The sequence below is a fragment of the Lissotriton vulgaris genome, chromosome 9, assembly GCF_964263255.1.
Source record: "Lissotriton vulgaris chromosome 9, aLisVul1.2, whole genome shotgun sequence".
NCBI classification, from domain to species: domain Eukaryota; kingdom Metazoa; phylum Chordata; class Amphibia; order Caudata; family Salamandridae; genus Lissotriton; species Lissotriton vulgaris.
This window is the reverse complement of record NC_141697.1, coordinates 1,142,955,986-1,142,976,953: the sequence shown is the minus strand read 5'-3', so window position 1 is coordinate 1,142,976,953 and position 20,968 is coordinate 1,142,955,986. Positions and strand designations below refer to the sequence as shown.

Genomic DNA, 20,968 nt, shown 5'->3' with positions numbered 1-20,968 from the left:
TGAGCAACAACAAAAAAGTCAATGTTGACATTCTTCTCAAACTACAATTTGAAACGTTATCAAGAAATACTCAAACCCCAAAGTGAACCTCAAAAGGGAGGAGGTGAAAACAAGAATCAATAAGGACTGGAAAAACATGGCTTTGCAAAGACGTCTCTGTACTGCGAAGCATATGTGTATGAAAGAGACATACACTATTCTTGCCAAGAGTTGTAAGTCAAGAACCCTGGAATATCAGCAGGTTTGCATTGTGGGCGGAAATGAGATGATGGTGGAGCTGTAACCTGGGACTACGTTTTAACAGCAACAGTTTGTCCAGAATTTTTGTACCTTTAATCGGGGATCCTAGAGTTATGTCTGTGGTGGGGGTAAAAACTGTGCAGAACTACATTTCTTGAGGGAACTTTTCTTCTCAGTGCCATTTCACCCTTTCAGGTGGGTCTTTGGGAGTCTTTGTTTTAGTTTCAGTTCAGCTGGCTACATATTACGAAGTCCTTTGTTTTATAGCATGATGCAAGCTCAGTGACAAACTTGTCACAAAAAAAGACAACAGCCATTGACAAAGCAAACGGCTGGCAGCCAAACATAGATCCTTTGTCTTTACCAGTGCTGGTTTAGTCTGAAATTAATGTCAGCCGTTTGATGATAAATTGTTTACATCAACACTATTACTGGGCATATTTATGTCTATGGCTAATGCAGTATGGGTATCATCATAAACGTAATCAACAAACATATGACCCTCAACATGGACATAGACAAAATAGCACATCCATGAAATGCTTCTCTCCCATTGCCCCTAGGATCAAGCAGTTAGTACCAGGGTATACAAAAGCTACCAATGTCTATCAGGGAGCTAAGTCCTTCTGGGTTAAAATTCCATGTGCTTAATTAAGTTATTTTTCTAAAAACATATTTGCATGTTCTCTAATGCAGTGCTTTTGACTACTGTGGACCCCACACTGTCGCTATTGGAAGCAGAGGACCATATATTCTATAATCCACAAACCCAAAGCAATAGACTAGACTTTAGCATACTCTTTTTCTTTGCTCATAATGCATCCTCTTTTTGTTGACCTATAGCAATGCTACAATTGAGGCCAGGATTTCGTGATTTCGCAGTTTGCAGCGAAATCGGCACCTTGAAGCCAAACAAAGTGTCTACATTGTAAATAAACCAAATATACATAGCTTCATGTTGTTAAATAACTAAAAAAACGAAGATATCTGTGTTTGTTGTAGGAAAAATGGCCAAATAAAATGCTGCAAAATTGCCGCAAAATTTTCATATTTGTGCTGCTAAATTTCCATTTTTGTGCCGCTAAATTTGCTAATCCATGCCGCTATATCCTGGGGGGTCTGGTCTAAGTTAGACCATTGGTAACAACCTCCAATAGTGAACATATCTACACTCCTCTGTGCAAACTCTAATGTAGTGGCAAGAAACTCCTTGCACTCTTGGCTATAAAAAAGAGTGTAGCGTATTCTATGTAGCTATTAAACCATACAACTATAGAGAGTGGTGTTTGGCCCCATGTTCACACATTTTCCTTCAAATCATCTTGAGCAGTTTCTTGTCCAGGTACTTCTCCAAAGCAGTTACATTTATATTACCCCACACCCCCCAAAAAATAGGGGTATTTTAGTTGCTGAAAAACACATTTTTTTTCGTAACCCAAGTGAGACAATTTCTTTCTAAAAAACCATCAACAATCTTAAAGGTTGGCTATCACAATGCTATGAGCCTGCAGAGAGAAGGTTGCTAGCTACAGACTAAGACCAATATATATCACCCCCAGAGTTCTCCGTCATGTCCATATACTGCATGAACAACAGATTACAGAACAGCAGCCCAATCACATCAATTCCAGGATCTACCAATTTCTGGAATGTATTTCAGACACAACTATCAAAGGCAAGGGGATGACCCCCATGGTAGCTTACTGAAAATAGCCATGTCAATTGCTCCTGGTTAATCACCAACATCTTCTATATGGTTATATGCACCAGATTCCAAAGTCTTATTTTACTCAAACCGGATTAGCATGTTTGATTTGAGACTCTGCATGACAAAAAGCACTTTTTCTGCCCCCTGAAACAATGCCTTAGCTCTGATCTACATGGTTGCTAAAAAAAACTCTCACTTTCCCTATGCTTTTCTGCCAACTGAAAATTCTGCTTCATTCTAGCACCCTCTCATATATACAGCCTCTACTAGTGGCTTCACAAGCATCTCACATCATGCCACAATTCTTCTCTGCCCCCACGATTACATTTGACATATTGTTTCATATATCCTGAGATCTTACCCTTTATCACCTTACAAGATTGATATTACACATGCATCTTTTTCTGTGCTCACTCTATGGTTATTCAATCAGATCTATAATGTTGTGATGCAACCATAGGCTCACCAGACTAAGCGCACCCAACATTTCCAGATGTTGTCAATTCTTATGGAAGAAACACGCGTGCCAAACAAAAACTAACAGAAAAGGAAGTTATACTGAAACCGCTGTGCTGCCACCCGAATATCTAGGAGTGCCATCCCCTCAGTTACCACTTTGTCTTTCCAAGCTTCACCTGCCCTAAAGGAATTTCTTTACTTGCTTTTAAATATTCAAGCACATCCATCAAAATATTGAGATCCCCCCCCCCCCAAATGACAAGGGTCAATAAACTCGGCAATGCTCTAACCCTGGCAACAAAGTCCAGCTGACTACAGGAGATGCCTACACAGTAGAAAGTATGAGCATTATTTTGCGAACATGAGCGGTCTCGGGAAAAAGTTACCTGCATCTTTGGTATGTAGTCTGGACATGACCTAAGCAGTCGTTTAGCTGTAAAATTTCCAGCAGGAAGAGAACAGCATATTCAGAAATGTACCAAGAACCTTAGAAAATAGTTGGCTGAAATTGCTGAACTTATGTGACTCTGCTACACTGTGACTAAGGAATACATTTGGCACCAGTTCCTTTTTATATTCTGGCATGAACTATATACAACACAATTAAATCAGAAGAAGTGGGTACTAAAGAATTTAGTAGAGCTTTATGGCCTTATTCATTCCATGCTCTCCATCAATAATACGAATATTTATATGGAAAACGGTTCACCCCTAGTATGCTGCATATGTTACTACACTTTGCATTATCTAAAGCCTTGAATAGGATCATGTTATTTTACTAAGAATACACCCTGGTTGCAGAGTGAGTTAATCAACCCAGGAAGCTTGCACTTTAATGTTTGCCAACTATGCCTGGCATGTAATTTTGCTAATTAATCAAAAAAAGATAATGTCTGAAATGATACATGAATATCGGTCCATTGTGTTTTCCCATACAGGCCCTCATTCTGTGTGGCTCAGGGAGTTTGAGTTGTGTAGGGCGCGGGTAGAAGATTTATTTAATGGACTTCTATAAATACAACGCACTGGAGATTGATATTTATTAGGCCAAATACATAACTGCATTTGCAAGCTTTTCGTATTCAAATGGAGAACAATGTGCGGATGTTAGGGCTTTCCTCACAAAAATTTGCACATACCAGTATTTACTGCCCATTTGGCTTTGAAAAGTTATGCATATTGACCTAGGGAATTTAAGGCATGTGGTTGGATTCATAAAGATCTGTTTCAACTAGTAGTAAAAAAAAGTTTTTTTTTCTGCAGGGGTAAATTCTGTGAATGCACAACATGTGATGGGTCTGAATGCAAAAATGTACAAAGGCCCTCAACATAACATTTACACCTGGGTCAGGTGCATAAAGGAAGTGGGCCTGTATGCATTCTTCAATCACAAAAGGGTGATTAGAGTTTGAGGCTTTCAGAGGTACCCTTTTCCCTACGCAATTCTAGACATGGAATAAGGTTTTTGTAGGAGAGAGAGCACATTACGGGTAGGGGCAATTCAAAAATGTGCCACTTCCGGCCCTGCTCGTGCAAGGTAAGAAAACTTATCTCTCAATGCTTAACACTAAAACAGATACATGGGAAATGTAATCTTAATATCAAAATAATGGGCTCAAGACTACATACGACCTAATATTTTCCAAAGAATATCTGGAGATTTAAAAGCAAATGTTGGGGTTGATACATAGAGCGATATGGTCTCTGAAGAGCTTGGATTGCAAAAGTACTGTCTCAAATGTAAACTGTGGTAAAATTAGGAAGCTCTTGTGAACAAGAATAGGCTTGCCGGTCCATACTATTCAGTTCTAAGCAACAGCTCTTAACTGGTTTTGAAAAAGTGCACATGGTATGTGGTGCAGAAACCATCAGTGAAATCCTGAACTACTGTCACCTCCGAGCAACGATAGAGAACTAAGGGCCTGATTTAATTATTGCCGTACAGGTAACTCCATCACAACGGCAATTGAGATACCAACCAGCCAAGACTATGATACACCCGCGTGATTTAAATGCAGGCGGATCATAGTCGTGGTCAAATGTCTCCGACGGCCTGACAGAGTAAGGGCTGTTGGTGAATTAGCTATATGTCCGCCCTCCTGATTTAGATGAGCTTACATATATATCTGTTTTTCCTAGCGGTAAGAGGCACTGAAAAGTGCTCAATGCCACCTGAGGCCATAGGAGGAAACTCCCTTCAGCATGAGGTGCATTGCTTTATTTTCAAAAAGAAAATCCAGCTATGGCATTTTCTTTTTGAAAATAAAAACTGTAACTTTGCCATATGATTCAGTCATGTTTGACAAAACTGTCCGGCAAAGTTACAATGCATTGGCAGGAACGCCTTTTCAGCGATTCCTATCAATGCTTAAAATGTCTAACTGACTGACGGAAATTTCTAAATTTGCTTGTCAGTATCTCTTCCAGGGCAACAGAGTAATTTACTCCTTAGCCCTGGCAGAGGATAGGCCGACCGCTCAAATATAAATTGGCCGATAAGTGTAAATACACTTATTTCACAAGAACACTTCCTGATCACAGTAAACAATTTACTGACTGACTGTTTAGAAACTTTGCCAAATGTAATTTTGGATCAAGAGAACTGCACTTTATTAAGGATAAAAATGTAGTCTAAAAGAAAGGTAGGTTATTAAATCATTACTACTTACTGTTTCTCCGGTTGAACCACAGCAATTTTCTTTTCTTTACTCACTGTTAAGGAAGGTGATAAGTACAAAAATGACATTTTAGGAGTCTTATAATACACTTGTTTAGTAGCAAGGAATTATTATTTTTAACATCCATAAATTGCTTTTTCTAATTCACACTTCAGCTTAAAAGTTATGATTTGGTGTTGAAGTTTTAAAGTTAAAAATTGCCCTAAGAGAGTTGGTAGCCGTTTCATGATGAGCCTTGCTGGCTCAGCGCAGAGCCGAGCACCTGTTTTTATGCGCTTGCAGTGTGTAAAGTTAACTCATTTAAACTGATATTTCTCAGAGTTAGTGCTTTACTTCAAACAGTACAGATTGCAAACAGTGAGCAAAGCTTGCCTTTTTCTGTTTCTGAGCTGTGCTGTATGAAAATAAAGTGCTAACTCAGAGTAATAGCTTGTTAGATTAACTTACTTCGTACTACAGGCGCAAAAAACAGGCTCTCAGCTCAGAGCCGCACCAGCAAATCCTACCACGAAAGACTGAATGAATGAAATAGTTTTACACAGCACAAAAGCTAAGGGAATCGAGGTGCTATAGTAGACACATGTACATATGTAATACAGAACTTGGGGCAATATTTAGGTAATATGTGTTTTGAGATTCTCAAATTGCGATTTTTAGGGAATCGCAATTAGAGAATCGCAAAACGCAATGTAGGTAGGATTAGCAAAATATTTTGAGAATCCCACTTATTGCTTATTTGCGTATCGCAAAGTGAGATTCGCAAATTTGGAATACCTTCCCATTCATTCCTATGGGCTACAAGGCCCATAGGAATAAATGGGAAGACTTTCTCAATTTGTGATTCTCACTTAGAGAATGGCAAATTGAGAATGCAATTTCAAGGGAGCCAGGGTGTCAAAAGGACACCCCTTTGCACCCCTGAAATAAACATGTGTGCACACGTGGCACGGGCATGTATGTGCTCCACATAGCACTTTGAAAAATGCAAAAAAGTGCATTTTTCAAAGAAATCGCAAATTACCACTAACCTGAAGTTGGTGGTAATTTGCGATTCCTTAAGCCAAATTCGCACAACTTGGGTGCTTACTACATTGCATTTAAGTAATCCCAATTTGGGATTCCTTAAATGTAATAGCAAATGAAGGAATCGCAAGTTTTGCGATTCCTTATTTTGCATGTGGGTTTTTGTGTGCTACATACACTGCCCAAATTGCGATCACAAACGCTGAAATTCTGCGAATTTCAGCATTTGCAATCGCAAATGTGCTACCTACATATGGCCCTTGGTCTCTAAGGCCACAGTCTTGTCACAAATTGAAAACCTCTCCTCTTATTTTATTGCATCCTCTGGATTATTTTACTAATTTGTTGCAACATTTCTATGCATTCAACTTATCTTACCAACTCTATTTTTAGTACAGTGAGATGTTTAATTGCCAACTTTAAAATTTTGCACAACCAGCACAACAGGATTTAGGAAACGGTGTATGATTTGAGCATTCAAATAGGTTTGACAAAAAAACAATATCTTTCTTTCTGTATTTTAAATGCAATGTGTTTTGAATATCAGCATGAGGGCACGTCCTTCTCAACAACAGATCAATGATCATCCACGTGGTATGCATGCACTGTTAAGGAATGTAATAGCCAAGCTTTCCCTTTCATGTTTTTAAGCAAATGCAGAAAGGTGATGAAAAAGGTGCAGATGTAAAATAAACCACAAAAAATTAGAAAAGCTATACGGTTTCTGTGGCTTCATTACAAGTCATTAGAGATTTGGCAACCTGCTGAAAAACACTTCTCTCCTCTTACGGAGTTAAGGGACGGTGTGTGATCGGGGCAAGTGACCCCATTAGACCCATGAAAAGGTTAATCACTTCACTGGAGAGTTTGTGGACAATAGAAGAGACCTGAGCTAAATATAGGTATGCTTTGTATAGTGAGGAGTCTGTCTTGTTATTGTAGTACACGAGAAATCAAGCTTATGCTAACTTAAGACAATTTTTGTGTTTTCTTCCAATTTGGATGTGACATCGAACATATATGATTACTTTCGCTGGTATTTTTCTGCTGTAATAAAGAATTGTGGGCTTTATGCTGAACGACTGACACTTCTCAGTTACAATGAACGCGATGTACCTCAGACTGAATTACATACTTTGCACCAGGTATTGTCACTTGAATAGACTCTGGGAGCATCTCAATCTAATGAAGTGGAATCGTGAGAGAATCTTCAAATGTATGCTGTAGTTAAATGTTCCTTCTTACGTTTCCCATTGGTGCATACCAAGAGAACCATGTAGTGAATGCTTGGAAGTCTTTTATCTAAAGTCCTAATAATGGGCCTGCATTTTCTACTTGTGAGCTCTCACATTTCCCCTTCCTTAAAAGGTGCATCTATGTGTACTTTCTGTATAAATGTATTGAGTTCTTCTTGTACTTTATGATTTAGATGCCTATATGGTTAAGCCATTGATGGTTCAGCTTCTGCATTTCTGTACTTCTATTCTGTGAATAAACGTTTAAACTCTAGCCATTGTCTGTCACTCTGATTGAGAATGTTAACAGCTTCATTATAACATACAAGATTTTAAAAAGTAGAGACGGTCCATAGAGGAGAACCAAAGTCCTTCAGTACCAAGTAGTTGACATGAAGTGGGCAAGTAAATTAGACAAATGTTTGCACGCCGGCAATAGTGATATGAGGGGGGCAACATCCACAAAGAGGGGTTGACAGACACTAGAGAAAGGCAGCGACTGAACTGAGTATGAGTAAAAAGTCTATATAACATGTTCTAACATCTGGAGTAATCGACAAAGGGGAATACATTGAAATTCAAGGGACATTTAGGGATATGTACTCAAATGTGTTTGGGTTCACCTAGGTACTAAGAAAGAGCAACAAAACAGCAGAATTAGCATGTCAGCAGTACAGAAATCTTGTCTCATCATAACTTAGCATAAAGGAAGGAATAGTTGGACAAGACTGTGTGGCAACACAAGATAAGAACCTATAGAAGATTAGTAAGGTCTCGTTTTAAAGGTTACAAACAATCAGCATACCTATTAACTAATATGTATATATTATACAGTGTGACTCTATAGTAGAGGTTGCAATGAATCAGTTTAGGGTCTAGAAAGTTAATTACCTATTTTAATTAATTTAGGTAATGTTTGTATTACCTGATAAAAATAAAGTGCCTTTTGTAACTGAATAAAGGGACAGACAATAAAGGCAAGAAACCGAACACAACAGGGACGAGGCTGGTGTTATAAGTTACTAAATGACTGGGCTGCCTTTGTTAAAAGAAAAAAAGACAACTGCATTACCTTCATCATATGGTCGTGTAGTTTGCAAAAAGATTCATATTTCTAAACAATACTTAGTGACAAATTAAAGTTACCCCCTAATAAATAAAATAACCTTATGTCTATGTAATGTTTTAAGTATTCAATGTGTTTAGCTTTTTGTTCAATTAACAAACACACGCCAGGAATAGCGGATTGTGTGGCCCAAGGCAATGACATTATTTTAGCATTTACCCAATCTTACTGTAACTGCCCTTAACGTAAAGTACAGGGACATCACGTATTGTTAAGTGAAACCTTTACTACGCTAAAAGAAGAGAGGCTTTCTTAGAGGCATTCCTAAACTCAAAGATGATACTGGACTGAATTAACCATGAAACTCTGCAAAAATGAGACAATGCTTCCTAAGAATTTGGGAAATGGTTAGTCAGTGAAGCTGCTTGTTTCATAAGAGTTACTCTCCAAGGTCCATTAGTTTTTTAACGGTGCGGCATGCACTACCTGAACAGACAAGAAATCGTGAAGTCGGGGAGCAAGTCAGGAGCCCATTCAAAGACGCTCACTGGTTCGATAGGTTTAGCAGCTCAACTAAACAAAATGAGCAAAGGCCACAGACAGTGCAGAGTCAATACTGTTTAAAGGTAAATCAAGAAAAAAGAAAAAAAAAAAAGAAAAAAAAACAAGTCGCGGTTCTGCAGCTGTTCACACAAAGCTAATGCTTCACAAAGTCACAGTAGTGGCCTTGCTCAGAACAAAAGAGAAATGGGCTTGCTTGCCAAATCAGAAAATATGACAATGCAATCTACTAGCCAGTCAATTCTACCTACAATGGTAAGGGAGGCATGTGTTCTTTTGAATATCTCAGGGATTGTGCATCATTGAGTTTAAGTCCAAGACCGAGTTTGAAGCCCACACAAGCAATGCTCAGCTGGATTTGGGGGGTGACAGCCTTTGGCGGCCAATTCGTAAGCGTTCAGAAAGTGTTCCTTTAGAGAATGCAAGCACCAAGTGACTGCCACCAGAAATTTCGAAATTCTAATGATCATCGCTTTCTCAGGAATAAAATGATTTAGAAGAGGTGCAGGAAAACGACCCAACAGGTCCTTCGGCACAAGACAATCTACAAATCAAATTCATGCTAGAAGAACAATGATGGGTAAATCTCATACAGGTGAAAAATCAAGAATGTAATCTGCTGAGAAATAAAAACAGTGACAGAAAAGTCTCATGAGCGTGAACAACAAAAGTGTGAATTCTGCTGAGAAATAAACTCTTTTCAGTGTATAGGAGTGACGGTACCCGCCCCTACCTCTGACGAGAAACGTCATGAGATCTGGGTATCAGGACTGCAACTCTGGTTCCTTATCTTTAGGTGTATGAGCAGCTTTAATTTCCATTGTTATGCTGTTGATTCTTTAACAAAGCTGTGCTGATTGAAAGCTTCCATTGTCTCTTGTGTTTGGCCACCCCTTTTGTTTTAGTGTTTTTACCAATTATTAGAACATTGGAATGTTGGGAGCTTCATTGAAAACAATGGAGTGCTCCGGGCTTATAATGGCTGGTATAAGCCTGGAGCTCCAACATTCCAATGTTTCTTTGTTCACAGCTCTGGCTGTGAACAAAGGCTTCAGGGAGGCTGAGGGGATTCCAATCCCCTCACGCTCCCAAAAGGCTTTGTTCTTTTTTTTTGTTAGAGCATTCTGCCCTCTAGTGGCAGAATGTTCTAATAGCCTTATAGCCCTTCGTAGCTGGGCTATACCGGCTATTAAAGTCCCTCTCCCTTGTTAAAGGCCTTCGCCCCGAACGCTGGAGAGGGCCTTTAATAGCTGGTATAGCCCTCTACGGCGGGCTATAAGGCTACATTAAGGAATTCTGACCCGTTCCTTTAGCTCAATAAAACCTAAACTTTTAATTTACTAGGTTTCAACTTTAAGTTTCTAATCCTTCTCTTTATCCCTTAGCTTTAAGCTTGCATTCCTGTCCTGCATATATGATCCTCAAACAAGTGTCCATTTCCATCCCATACATTATTCCTGTTCTGCTGTTTTTCCTTAATAAATCCATGTTGGTGGTTAGCGGGTCCTGTTAGTTGTCGCTTCAAAGAGACTTGGCGCAACTACCAGCATCCAACAAAAACACTGACATCCACACTCAGTTCATACCAATTGCTTTTCGAGGTGTTTGCAGGGGGTGTCCATTGGTCTCGCACCAACCGACTGGAAAGATGTTCATCGATTCCACGTGCACGATGCACTCAGGCACTGGCTTCTTTGACCCTGTTGGGTAAAGATAAGTTCAAATGAAGTTTAACTTTTTGAAACTAAGCACTCCTACCTATTGGAAACAAGTTTTAATGCACGCCACATGCCTAATTCTCTGAACAGAAAACTCTCACTAAATACCAGTGAAAAGACGTCCTATGTGTAGAATAGCCATGTGTCTTTTTGTGGCAGACATTTTCATCGCTGTTGTATTTTAAAACAAACATATTAATTTGAGTCTTTTATGAACTGTTTTGTCATACTGCAGTAACATCGGAGAACTGGAATGAGCATTTGGTGAGAAAGGAAAACAAAACAAAACTTTAAGAAATGCTAACAGGAAGTGAATGATGGGTGCTGTAGTGTTGGGCCTTAGGCCCGCATTATGTAAATGAAGTGGACACAGACACCAGGATAGTGGGCTGGTTAATGGGTCACGAGCACGCGCGCTCGGCCCCCTTTATTGACCGGGTCACCTGACTCGTGACACCGGTGGTGGGTGGCTGTACAGTGTGGGTTACACTTTCCAAAAGACTAGAACGTGTCTAGCAGGACACTCCAGGTGCGGCTGGGCTGCCTACAATCCTTTCCTCTTCTCTTTCTTCTGCATGCAAACTGTTCATTTTAGTGTAATACCTTTTTCTTGAGTGGCAGATAGAAGCACAGAGCTAGTTGCAGACGCAACATTAGATATTCGAAGGAGCTGATTGCAGCGTAAGGCCACAGTAGGAAGAAGTGCGAGCGGGCGCGCATGCGTGTTTGTGACTTTGTGCAGCTGTAAAATAATGGCGCGTGCGGGTGTGTGCGAGTGCGTGTGATAGTGCGGCCTGAATGCGTGCTAGTGGTCGGTATCTGTCAATGACTGCGCATACTTGTGTGTGAGTGCACGTGTGTGTATATAATTCAGTGAGCCAGGAAATGTAACTGACATTCAGCAAGAGAAACCCCGCCAAATTACTTGCTTCTAAATAACAAATAGCATGGCATGCAGGAATAAAACAGCTTTCTGGTATCCCAGAATTATCTGTATATTACCATCATGGAGATAGCATCTCCACGCATTCACTCCCAAAATGCAATAACAAATCACTTTTTTCCAGTTAGAAGCCTGCTTCCATGCTAAGTCAAATTAAGCCTAGGTTGGACCACATGCAAACAATCTGCTTCAAAATAACCACACAACTTTAAGGATTGTTCAAATGCGTTGTAAGGTAGAACTCTGCTTTCTTGTGTTCTCAAAATTACAGCCATTTGGCATCTCTGCCGGTAGAACTCGGGGTTCGTAAACCCAAATTAACATTACTGAAAAAGCAGCCAACACACAACTCCAAATTAATCGCAGCAATCATCTCCTACATGAGTACCAACCCCACTTTAAGTCACAATGAATTATGGAAACAGCTACTTTACAAATCACGGACAAGAACTGGTGTGGAGTTCCTATAATGCATGCAAAGCCTTTAATATTAAGGTAAGCGCTCAAAGGCTGAGATGTAAACTCATCTTGCTTAGTTGACATTAGTTCCATTGTGAAATGTGTGTATACAAGTTAATAGTTTCCGGCACTTTATAATAATATAATCCCATAATGCTTCGTGGATATAAGCAAATGCAATGAAGAAAATGTCTGCTTGTGTAAACTACAATTACGTGCATTGTTTTATAAATGTTTTTATTGAATTTGCGTAACACAAACCATACCCAAAATAAAAAAATAATGAAACACAAGCAACAAAAAAGCAAAAAAAAAGAGAAAGGAAATTAGCAAGCAGCAGATATGGTGGCAATAATATTAACACAGGAAAGGTAAGTAGCACTGAGCCCAAGACTCCAAGAGATAGGAACACCAGTCCACATAAGGCTCCCGCCAGTCCGCAAAGCTGATACACCGCCCTCCATAACAGACACCCAAGCGCCCATCCACTCCGAGATACACTACAGCACGCCCATACATTTTATGACAAAACACAAAACAGAAACAATCACTCCAAATCATTTAACGCCCGCTCCTGCGCCTTGACTAACAAATCCATAGCAGGCGAAGAACCTACAGAGTGAATCGTTCACAATAATTAGGCACTCATGACTCAACCGAGGACAAGCCATCATTATAGCGTCCCATGCAGGCAAAATCGGCACGTTCCGAACTCCTCTGGCCTATTCTCTACGGAGTGCCTCTCTTTCACCGTCCACCCATCTCGCCAGCTCTAACCCCCAACAATATGCATCTGGACCCCGAGCCGATTTCCAGCTCATCCTTATCTGTCTACGAGCAAGAATCAGAGTCTGGTCCACAAACCTATCCGTAACCTTCCGAGCCGCATCGCGCTCGTGAAGAGCCAGAAGGCACAGCTGAGGACTGCGGGCAAATTTCTGATTGGTGTTCAGTTCAGTTCAGTAAGCTTTATTCGATTGTTACAAATTTACAATCATAAAAGCACAATTTAAAAAACATTTTACATTACATTCTATCACGTAAATTTTACGGAGTAGCAGCTATCATATTGGGCAAAACGCATTCATAAAACAAAGAATATTATTACATGAAGAATTAAAACCATTGTAACAAGAATTATAATTCAGTGTTAATTAAACTTTTCCTTAAGTAAAATACTCTCTTTAAAAACATGGCAAGCCTCCATGCTACATGATCGTTATCCAATAGATGAAGTTTTAAAAAAGCAGGACGTCATAGTCTTTGCCCATAAGTTTTTAAAAGCAGAACCAACCACACTTTTCTTAATTCAGAGTAAAATTTACAGAAGAGAACGGTATGGATAGTAGACTGGCGTGAGTGACTATCGTAAGGACACAGTGGGAGTTGTCTCGACCAATCATTCATTTTATGCCACGACACCAGTCTATGGAATGAATTTAACCTACATCTAGCCAATAACATTCTATCAAAGGTAACAGTTACATATGACAAGTATGGCTCCATTCCAAATGTAGTTAAAATAATTTGATGTTTGTTGACGGTGGGCTTAGTGAGTTCACTAGACAGTCTGGCCTCTTCTAACATGCATATCACCTCCCTTTTTAGGTCGAGCCTATTCCACTCCGCAGGAATGGTAGGCTCGAATTTTAGTTAGCAAAACAGTTCTCAAACCACGGGCCCATTTCTGCGGATTTCCGACAGTTCACGTGAAATCACGTGACCACAAGCACGAGCATTTCCCCACCTCAAAGCCATCAGCCTCCCTCCCACAGGCTTCCCCAGCGTGCGCAGTGCGCGCCGGCCTCCCTTCTCCTCCCCCCTAATTGCTTTTTTTTCACGGCCGCTAGGCCGTGAGCTACATCAAAGGGTTCGGCTCCCCGCCCCCTGCTTCACGGACGCTTTCTGCTGCTTGTTTCCATGTGTTTGTAAAGGGTATTATTTAATTTTGCCCGGGTTTCTGTGTTACTACTTTTCACTGGACTTCTCGTCATGCTTTATTTTTCTTGCCCATCTTGTCCCGCTTATCCGATCCCCCCCCCCATGTCATTTTTGCAGGAATCATTATAACATAATTTTTTAATTGGTCCCGTGCGTGTGGAGCCTTGCATTCCACACGCGCCAGCTTTCATCTATGAGCCCAGACGTGACCTCCACGCTGGGATCAGCCTTCCACTAAGATGACGGACTGACTCTGTGGTCCTGCCTTGGCCACATCTGAACTCGCTAGACAGCATGCACATTACTGCCTCAATCTCGGACTCACTCTGTGGCTCATAGTTGATTTAAGATATAAGATGCACATGATTATGTCTGCTAGTACCCGTACGTAACTCTCACACCTGGCACAGTCGCACACCAATATGGCAGCCCCAATCACGGTCTCTATATCACATTGTAATTATTCAGTTTCTCTCTGTAATAATGCATTTTTACATTTGTCATACTTCAATATACAACCTATAACAATTCAGACGGTGGCTACCCACTATGCTCTGCTTTCATCAGCAGCAGCTCACAACGCACTCACTGACACGGGCGGCGGTCTAATTTTTGACTTTTTAGGTCTCGCCTGTCAATGCGCCTGCGCATTGAGCTTGCGAGAATATAGGGGCTTATCCAGAGGTTAACCAAACTGGCGATTTCATCCAGTGCCCGTGAAAAGCAAGCTCAATGCGCAAGCGCATTGACATAAAGCGCGTGCACATCAAAGCCAGCCATCTGTTCCCCAGCTCCTCCCTCCTCCCCTAATTATTCACGGCCGGCCGGCCGTACTTTCACGGCCGCCAGGCCGTGTCTCTCGTTTCTGCTGCGCTGCGCCAATGCTTGTTTCAATTGTCATCCTCTACATACATTGTCATCGCATTGGGTCACATGTTCATTCCTTGTCAGAAACCATTTACCACACTGACCATGTTGTACATCTCTCCCCACCAACTGTGTTCCATACATGTTTGTACTTATGTTCCTGCAGCCCTTCCACTGGCTGACAGGCTTTTTTCTCCATTCAGTGGCTCAATTGTCTAACTTGTCTTGTACCAAGGTTTTGTTTTGTTTTGCTTCACAACGTTGGCTCAGACCTCCTCTTTGCCTTGATCCCTCGCCTGAGACGTCCTCCGGCCCTCCCAGCTCCCTCCTACTCAGCACTTACCCCCGATCACGCCCATTCCCACACTTCATAACCATTTTTCTCCACTCCCACCGCCGTGCCAAACGCAGAAGTCGTTTCCAGCCCGATTAGCTGCTGGGATCGCATACCGGATTCACTCCATACAGTGACTATGATTGAACCAGGTATGCTTACTGCACCCCCTTTGCCCACCAACCCTACTCGTACCGCTCCGTTTTCCCTCATACACTAATCACCCCCTGTCTTCCTCCCGCAGGTCCTGTTCGCTCAACTCCACGATCAACCCGATCGCCATCGTATTCAGAGATGTCCGACTCCGGCGCTCCAATCTACATACCCATAAGTTAGTACCCCTTACAGACACCCACCCTGCCTGCCATTGTACCTCTCGGCAAATGACGAGCGCTGTCAAAGGCAGTAGGGTCTGGATTGTATGTATCGTTGACATTACAAATGCTATAGGTGTCACATTTGAAAAAGTATAAAGTATTGCCATTGTAAATGACAAAGCTATTACTTTTGCACGCTTCAAGACCCACACATTAAAATAAATTTGTCAATTACAAAACCAATAGCTCCAACTTTTCTATTGCGAGACCTCGTTGCTTGCTTGTTGTTTTTGCAGAGATGCACAGCAGAATTGATTCAGCTTGCACGCAATTAGTAACCTTGATTACAGCACCACTCAGCGCCACCACACTATCACTCAGCACCACCACATTATCACTCAGCACCACCACAGCACCACTCAGCACCACCACAGCACCACTCAGCACCACCACAGCATCACTCAGCACCACCACAGCACCACTCAGCACCACCACAGCACCACTCAGCGCTACCCCAGCACCACTCAGCGCTACCCCAGCACCACTCAGCGCTACCCCAGCACCACTCAGCGCTACCCCATTATCACTCAGCACCACCACATTATCACTCAGCACCACCACATCACTCAGCACCACCACAGCACCACCACAGCACCACTCAGTACCACCACAGCACCACTCAGCACCACCACAGCACCACCACATTATCACTCAGCACCACCACAGCACCACTCAGCACCACCACAGCACCACTCAGCACCACCACAGCACCACTAAGCACCACCACAGGATCACTCAGCGCCACCCCAGCAGCACTCAGCAGCAACACAGCAGCACTCAACTCTACCCCAGCATCACTCAGCACCACCACATTATCCCTCAGCACCACCACATTATCCCTCAGCACCACCACATTATCCCTCAGCACCACCACATTATCCCTCAGCACCACCACATTATCACTCAGCACCACCACATTATCACTCAGCACCACCACATTATCACTCAGCACCAACACAGCACGACTCAGCACCAACACAGCACCACTCAGCACCACCACAGCACCACCACGCACCACCACCACAGCACCACTCAGCACCCCCACATTATCACTCAGCACCACCACAGCATCACTCGGCACCACTCAGCACCACCAAAGCATTACTCAGCACCACCACAGCACCACCACAGCATCACTCAGCGCAACCCCAGGTTATAGGTGTCACATTTGCGAAAGTTATAACTATTGGCATTGTAAATGACAAAGCTATTAATTTAGCTATTTTCAAAACCAACACATAAATAAAAAAAATGTAATTTACAAGACCAATAGCACAAACTTTCCTAATGCGAGACCTATTGCATTGCAAATGCTTGTTAATGTTTCCCGTGAAATCATCTGTAAGGAACTTGGGATTGTACAAAAGATGATGTGCTAGTGGGGATGGAAAATATAAATCTTAAAAAAGAATTCTCTGCTAATCCCCATACCCCGGCTCCGTACATTGTGGAGCTGATACACCTTGCTTAGTAAATTTGTATCAACTCTGCAGCGGGTTTCCGGCCCAATTTCTTAGACAAACCCACCAAGAGGTTCGAAGTCCGGATAAGAATCAGTTTTTTGGCAATTATAGTTTGAGCCCACGATTCGTTTTGGTTAAACAAAACGCCCAAATATGAAAAACTCTTGGTTGAGCTTAACTTCTGCCCCTCTACGAAAATGTCCTTCACCCGCATAGGCCCACGACCACATGTCATTACATATGTCTTTGAGATATTAATACTGAGACCTAAATCCTTCATAAAAACAGAAATTCAGTTAAGGGCCATTTGGAGAGCAATTTGGGTTCTTGCCAACATAACTGCGTCATCCGCATAAAGAAGCACCGGGATGGGTCGGCCGGCAACGTGGGGAAGGTCATGTGTTGTTCTAACTAGTGCTTCTCCTAACCTGTTAGTATACAAGTTAAAAAGGAAGGGGGCCAGCACGCAGCCCTGCCTCACCCCACTTCTAACGGGAAAGTTAGCTATATGTTCCCCCCTATTCCAAAACGCACACTAGCTGACGCATTACTATAAAGGTTCCTTAAAAAGACAATAATTCGAGGGTCTACTTTCAAATCCTCAAGTACGTCCCACAATCTTGCATGTTTCACCGAATCGAAAGCCGCAGTTAAGTCTACAAAGACCATATACAGTCACAATTTTTTGCCCTCGTATACTTTCCTATGAGTAGGGCCAGATTTAAACACTGCTCCGTGGTTCCAAGCCCCCTTTTGAAAGCCATATTGTAGGTCTGTTAAAATCTTATTTTCTTCTGACCATTCCTGCAGACGTTCTAAAATCGCATGCCCCACCACTTTCACCAACTAATCTATTAAGGATATCGGTCTATAGCAGCCCGGATTCTGGCAATCCCCTTTTTAAAAAATTGGGACTATTATTGACCCACCCCAGGTTTCAGACAGTTTTGTTTGACGGCTTGCATTTATGACTTGTGTTATAATGGGCCCCCATAACGCAATATTACATTTGAACAGGTCTATTGGGATGCCATCCGGGCCTGGTGTCTTACTCCAGGGTACAGCTCTAATCATTTCGTCTACAGTGAAATTTAAATTAATATTTGAATAATCATTCTCTAGTTCATCATCAGGTCTAATATAGGAAGTGTCAGTACCATTATATACCTGTGAGAAATGGGTGATCCATTCCTCCTCTGAAATAGCAATAGCTATTGATAGACCTTCATGTGTGCTTAGGAATGGTGTCTTCACTGCCCTCCAAAATGCTGCGCTATCTTTCAATACTGCCGCTGTGTGAAGGGCTTCCCATGCTTCGTTTCTCAAGGTATTCTTTCTTTCCTTTAATGCTTGTCGGTATTCCAGTCTTGCAAGTCTGATGTTATCTACTATTCTAGGTGGCCTATGTAATTCTGCTTTTAATTTGGAATAGGCTTGGGTACAGCTTGAATTAAACCAGCCTGATTCCTTATTTTTCTTGGGATGTTGCACTAGTAATAGTTTCTTAAGAGCATTCGATATTTCAGCATAGGATGCTACCATGCTTGCAGTGGGTGCTGACTCAGACAGGCAGATTTCAATTGCTGACTTACAGTTTACCACAAGAGATCTGGCTATTTCAGCGGGATCCACCTTTGACCATTTAAGTGGGTACCCATTGGTTTGATCTAATTTCATTCACCCACTTCCTCTCTATCCTTATTTATATTGGGGACCTTCTTTACAGGTAAAGCAACAACCAAGTGTAGCGGGAAATGGTCACCTAAAGAATTCTGGTCGGCCTCAAAGTAATCTTAAAGCATGATTATGTGAGATTAATATGTAATCAATTATAGAAGCACCTCTTCCGTTATAAGTGTAGGGCATCACTACTGGGGTCTCCATAAGCTCATTTGCAAAGCTTAGGTCATTAGTAACTAAAGATTTGTTAAACGATTCTCCCGCCGAGGAATGACATAAATGGGTTAAATGAATTGGTTCCTGAAGTATATGGCCACATAATCTCCTGTCCTCAGTGGGGCACATGGCACAATTAAAATCACCCATCATTATTATGTTATGTTATGTTAAATTTAGCTTATAAAGCGCACGTACGCCCGTAGGCTTCATGGCGCTGTAGGAAGTTTTCAGAGCATAACACAACAACAGGAGGACCACTTAGAACATCTAGGGATAGGCTTCTCTAAAAAGCCAGGTCTTAAAGGCTAGTCTGAAGGCTAGAATATCTTCGTGCGCCCTTAAAGAAGCTGGCAAGGAGTTCCAGAGGGATGCAGCAAGAAAATGAAAGGAGCTGCCGCCCTGACGTTGTTTCCTAACAACCGGCACAGTGAGCAAGTTTTTGTGACCAGAACGGAGGTTGCGGGAGGGAGTGTATCTGGCAAGCAGGTTGATGATGAATTTGGGGCCTTTGCTTTGTAATGCCCTAAAAATAATGCAGCCGGTTTTAAAAGCCACCCTCTGGGCTACCGGCAGCCAATGCAGGTCTGCCAGGCCTGGCCTGATGGACTGCCATTTAGGAAGCCCGCAGATCAGCCTGGCCGCCTGATTTTGAACCAGCTGCAGCCTCTTGAGCTGCCCGGCTGGAAGGCCCAAATATAAACTATTTGAGTAGTCCAGCCTAGACAGCACAAGGGCGATGGTCACCTGTATCAGGGCAGAATGGGTTAGGAAATGGGCAATCTTTCTAATCTTGCGCAGCTGAAAGAAGCATGCGGAGACAACAGACCCTACCTGGCTTTTCAAGGAGAGGTCTTCACTGAAGGTGACTCCAAGGCTCTTAACCGTGTGGGATTTGGAGGGGGGATTTCCCATCTCCGGAGGCCAGAATTGAGGTCCCCAGCTGAGTTCGCTCTTCCCAGGCAAGATCAATTCAGTCTTGCCTGGGTTAAGTTTTAGGTGGTTAAGACCCATCCATCTCTGGATATGAGCCATGACCTCCCTAAACTCAGTGACAGCATCCGGCGACCCCAGGGGGAAAACCAATTGCAGATCATCTGCGTAATTGAAGATCCACACTTTGAATTTCCTCAAGGAGTACAAAAGGGGACGCAGGTACAAATTAAATAAAAGGGGAGACAGGGATGAGCCTTGAGGGACACCGCAATCGTTCTTAATTCTAGGGGCTGTGAAGGTGCCCAGTCTCACTGCTTGAGTCCGGTCGGACAGGAATGATTCCACCCAGCTCAAGGCAGTACCTCTAAGGCCTGCCTGCTCGACACGGCCGACCAAAATAGTGTGGTCGACCGTGTCGAATGCAGCAGACAGGTCAAGAAGCACCAGTGCCTGGTGGACATCCCTGTCCGCATTGCACCGAAGTGTATTCTGGACTGCCAGGGTTACCGTCTCGGTCGAATGGCCTGGACGGAACCCAGCTTGATTTGGCTCCAGAAATCCAGTGGTTTCCACAAAGTTGGAAAGGCAATTGGAGACGTGAGCCTCCAATATCTTGGATAGGAACGGCAACAGGGATATAGGACGATAGTTTGATGAGTCCTGAGGGTCCAGACCTGGTTTCTTAATTAGAGGAATTAGCAAAGCGTGTTTAAAGCCAGTGGGTACCCTGCCCTGGGTCAGTGATTTATTTAGTAGGGGTAAAATACCCTGAGGGATAGTTCGACCGATTTCCGAAAAGATGTGGGGGGGGCAGATGTCGTTAGGGGATCCGGACTTTACCCTCGTCAAAAGTGAGGAAAAGGTTTTACCATCAATGGCCGGGAAGGTATCTAATACAGAGGGATTGTAAAAAACGTCATCCAGAGGAAGTGACGTTGGGGAATTAGCAATGCTCGATTTGATAGTGACAATTTTTTCTCTGAAAAAATTATTCAGGGAGTCACATAGCTTCTGCGTAGGAGCTATTGAAGGGGCTGTCCTGTCGTTGTCACAGAGTTCATTAA

The 20,968-nt window shown here is 42.4% G+C and overlaps 1 protein-coding gene across 1 annotated transcript in view; it reads right to left on the bottom strand.

The window, feature by feature from the left end:
* Positions 1–20,968, bottom strand: part of SFMBT1 (Scm like with four mbt domains 1) — a 433,177-nt gene that overhangs the window by 65,973 nt on the left and 346,236 nt on the right. The window contains exons 13-14 of the mRNA XM_086939186.1: positions 10,557–10,670; positions 5,077–5,119 (exon numbers count right to left, since the gene is read on the bottom strand). Coding sequence (XP_086795312.1) covers positions 5,077–5,119; positions 10,557–10,670 — 157 coding nt within the window. The remainder of the gene's footprint in view (positions 1–5,076; positions 5,120–10,556; positions 10,671–20,968) is intronic.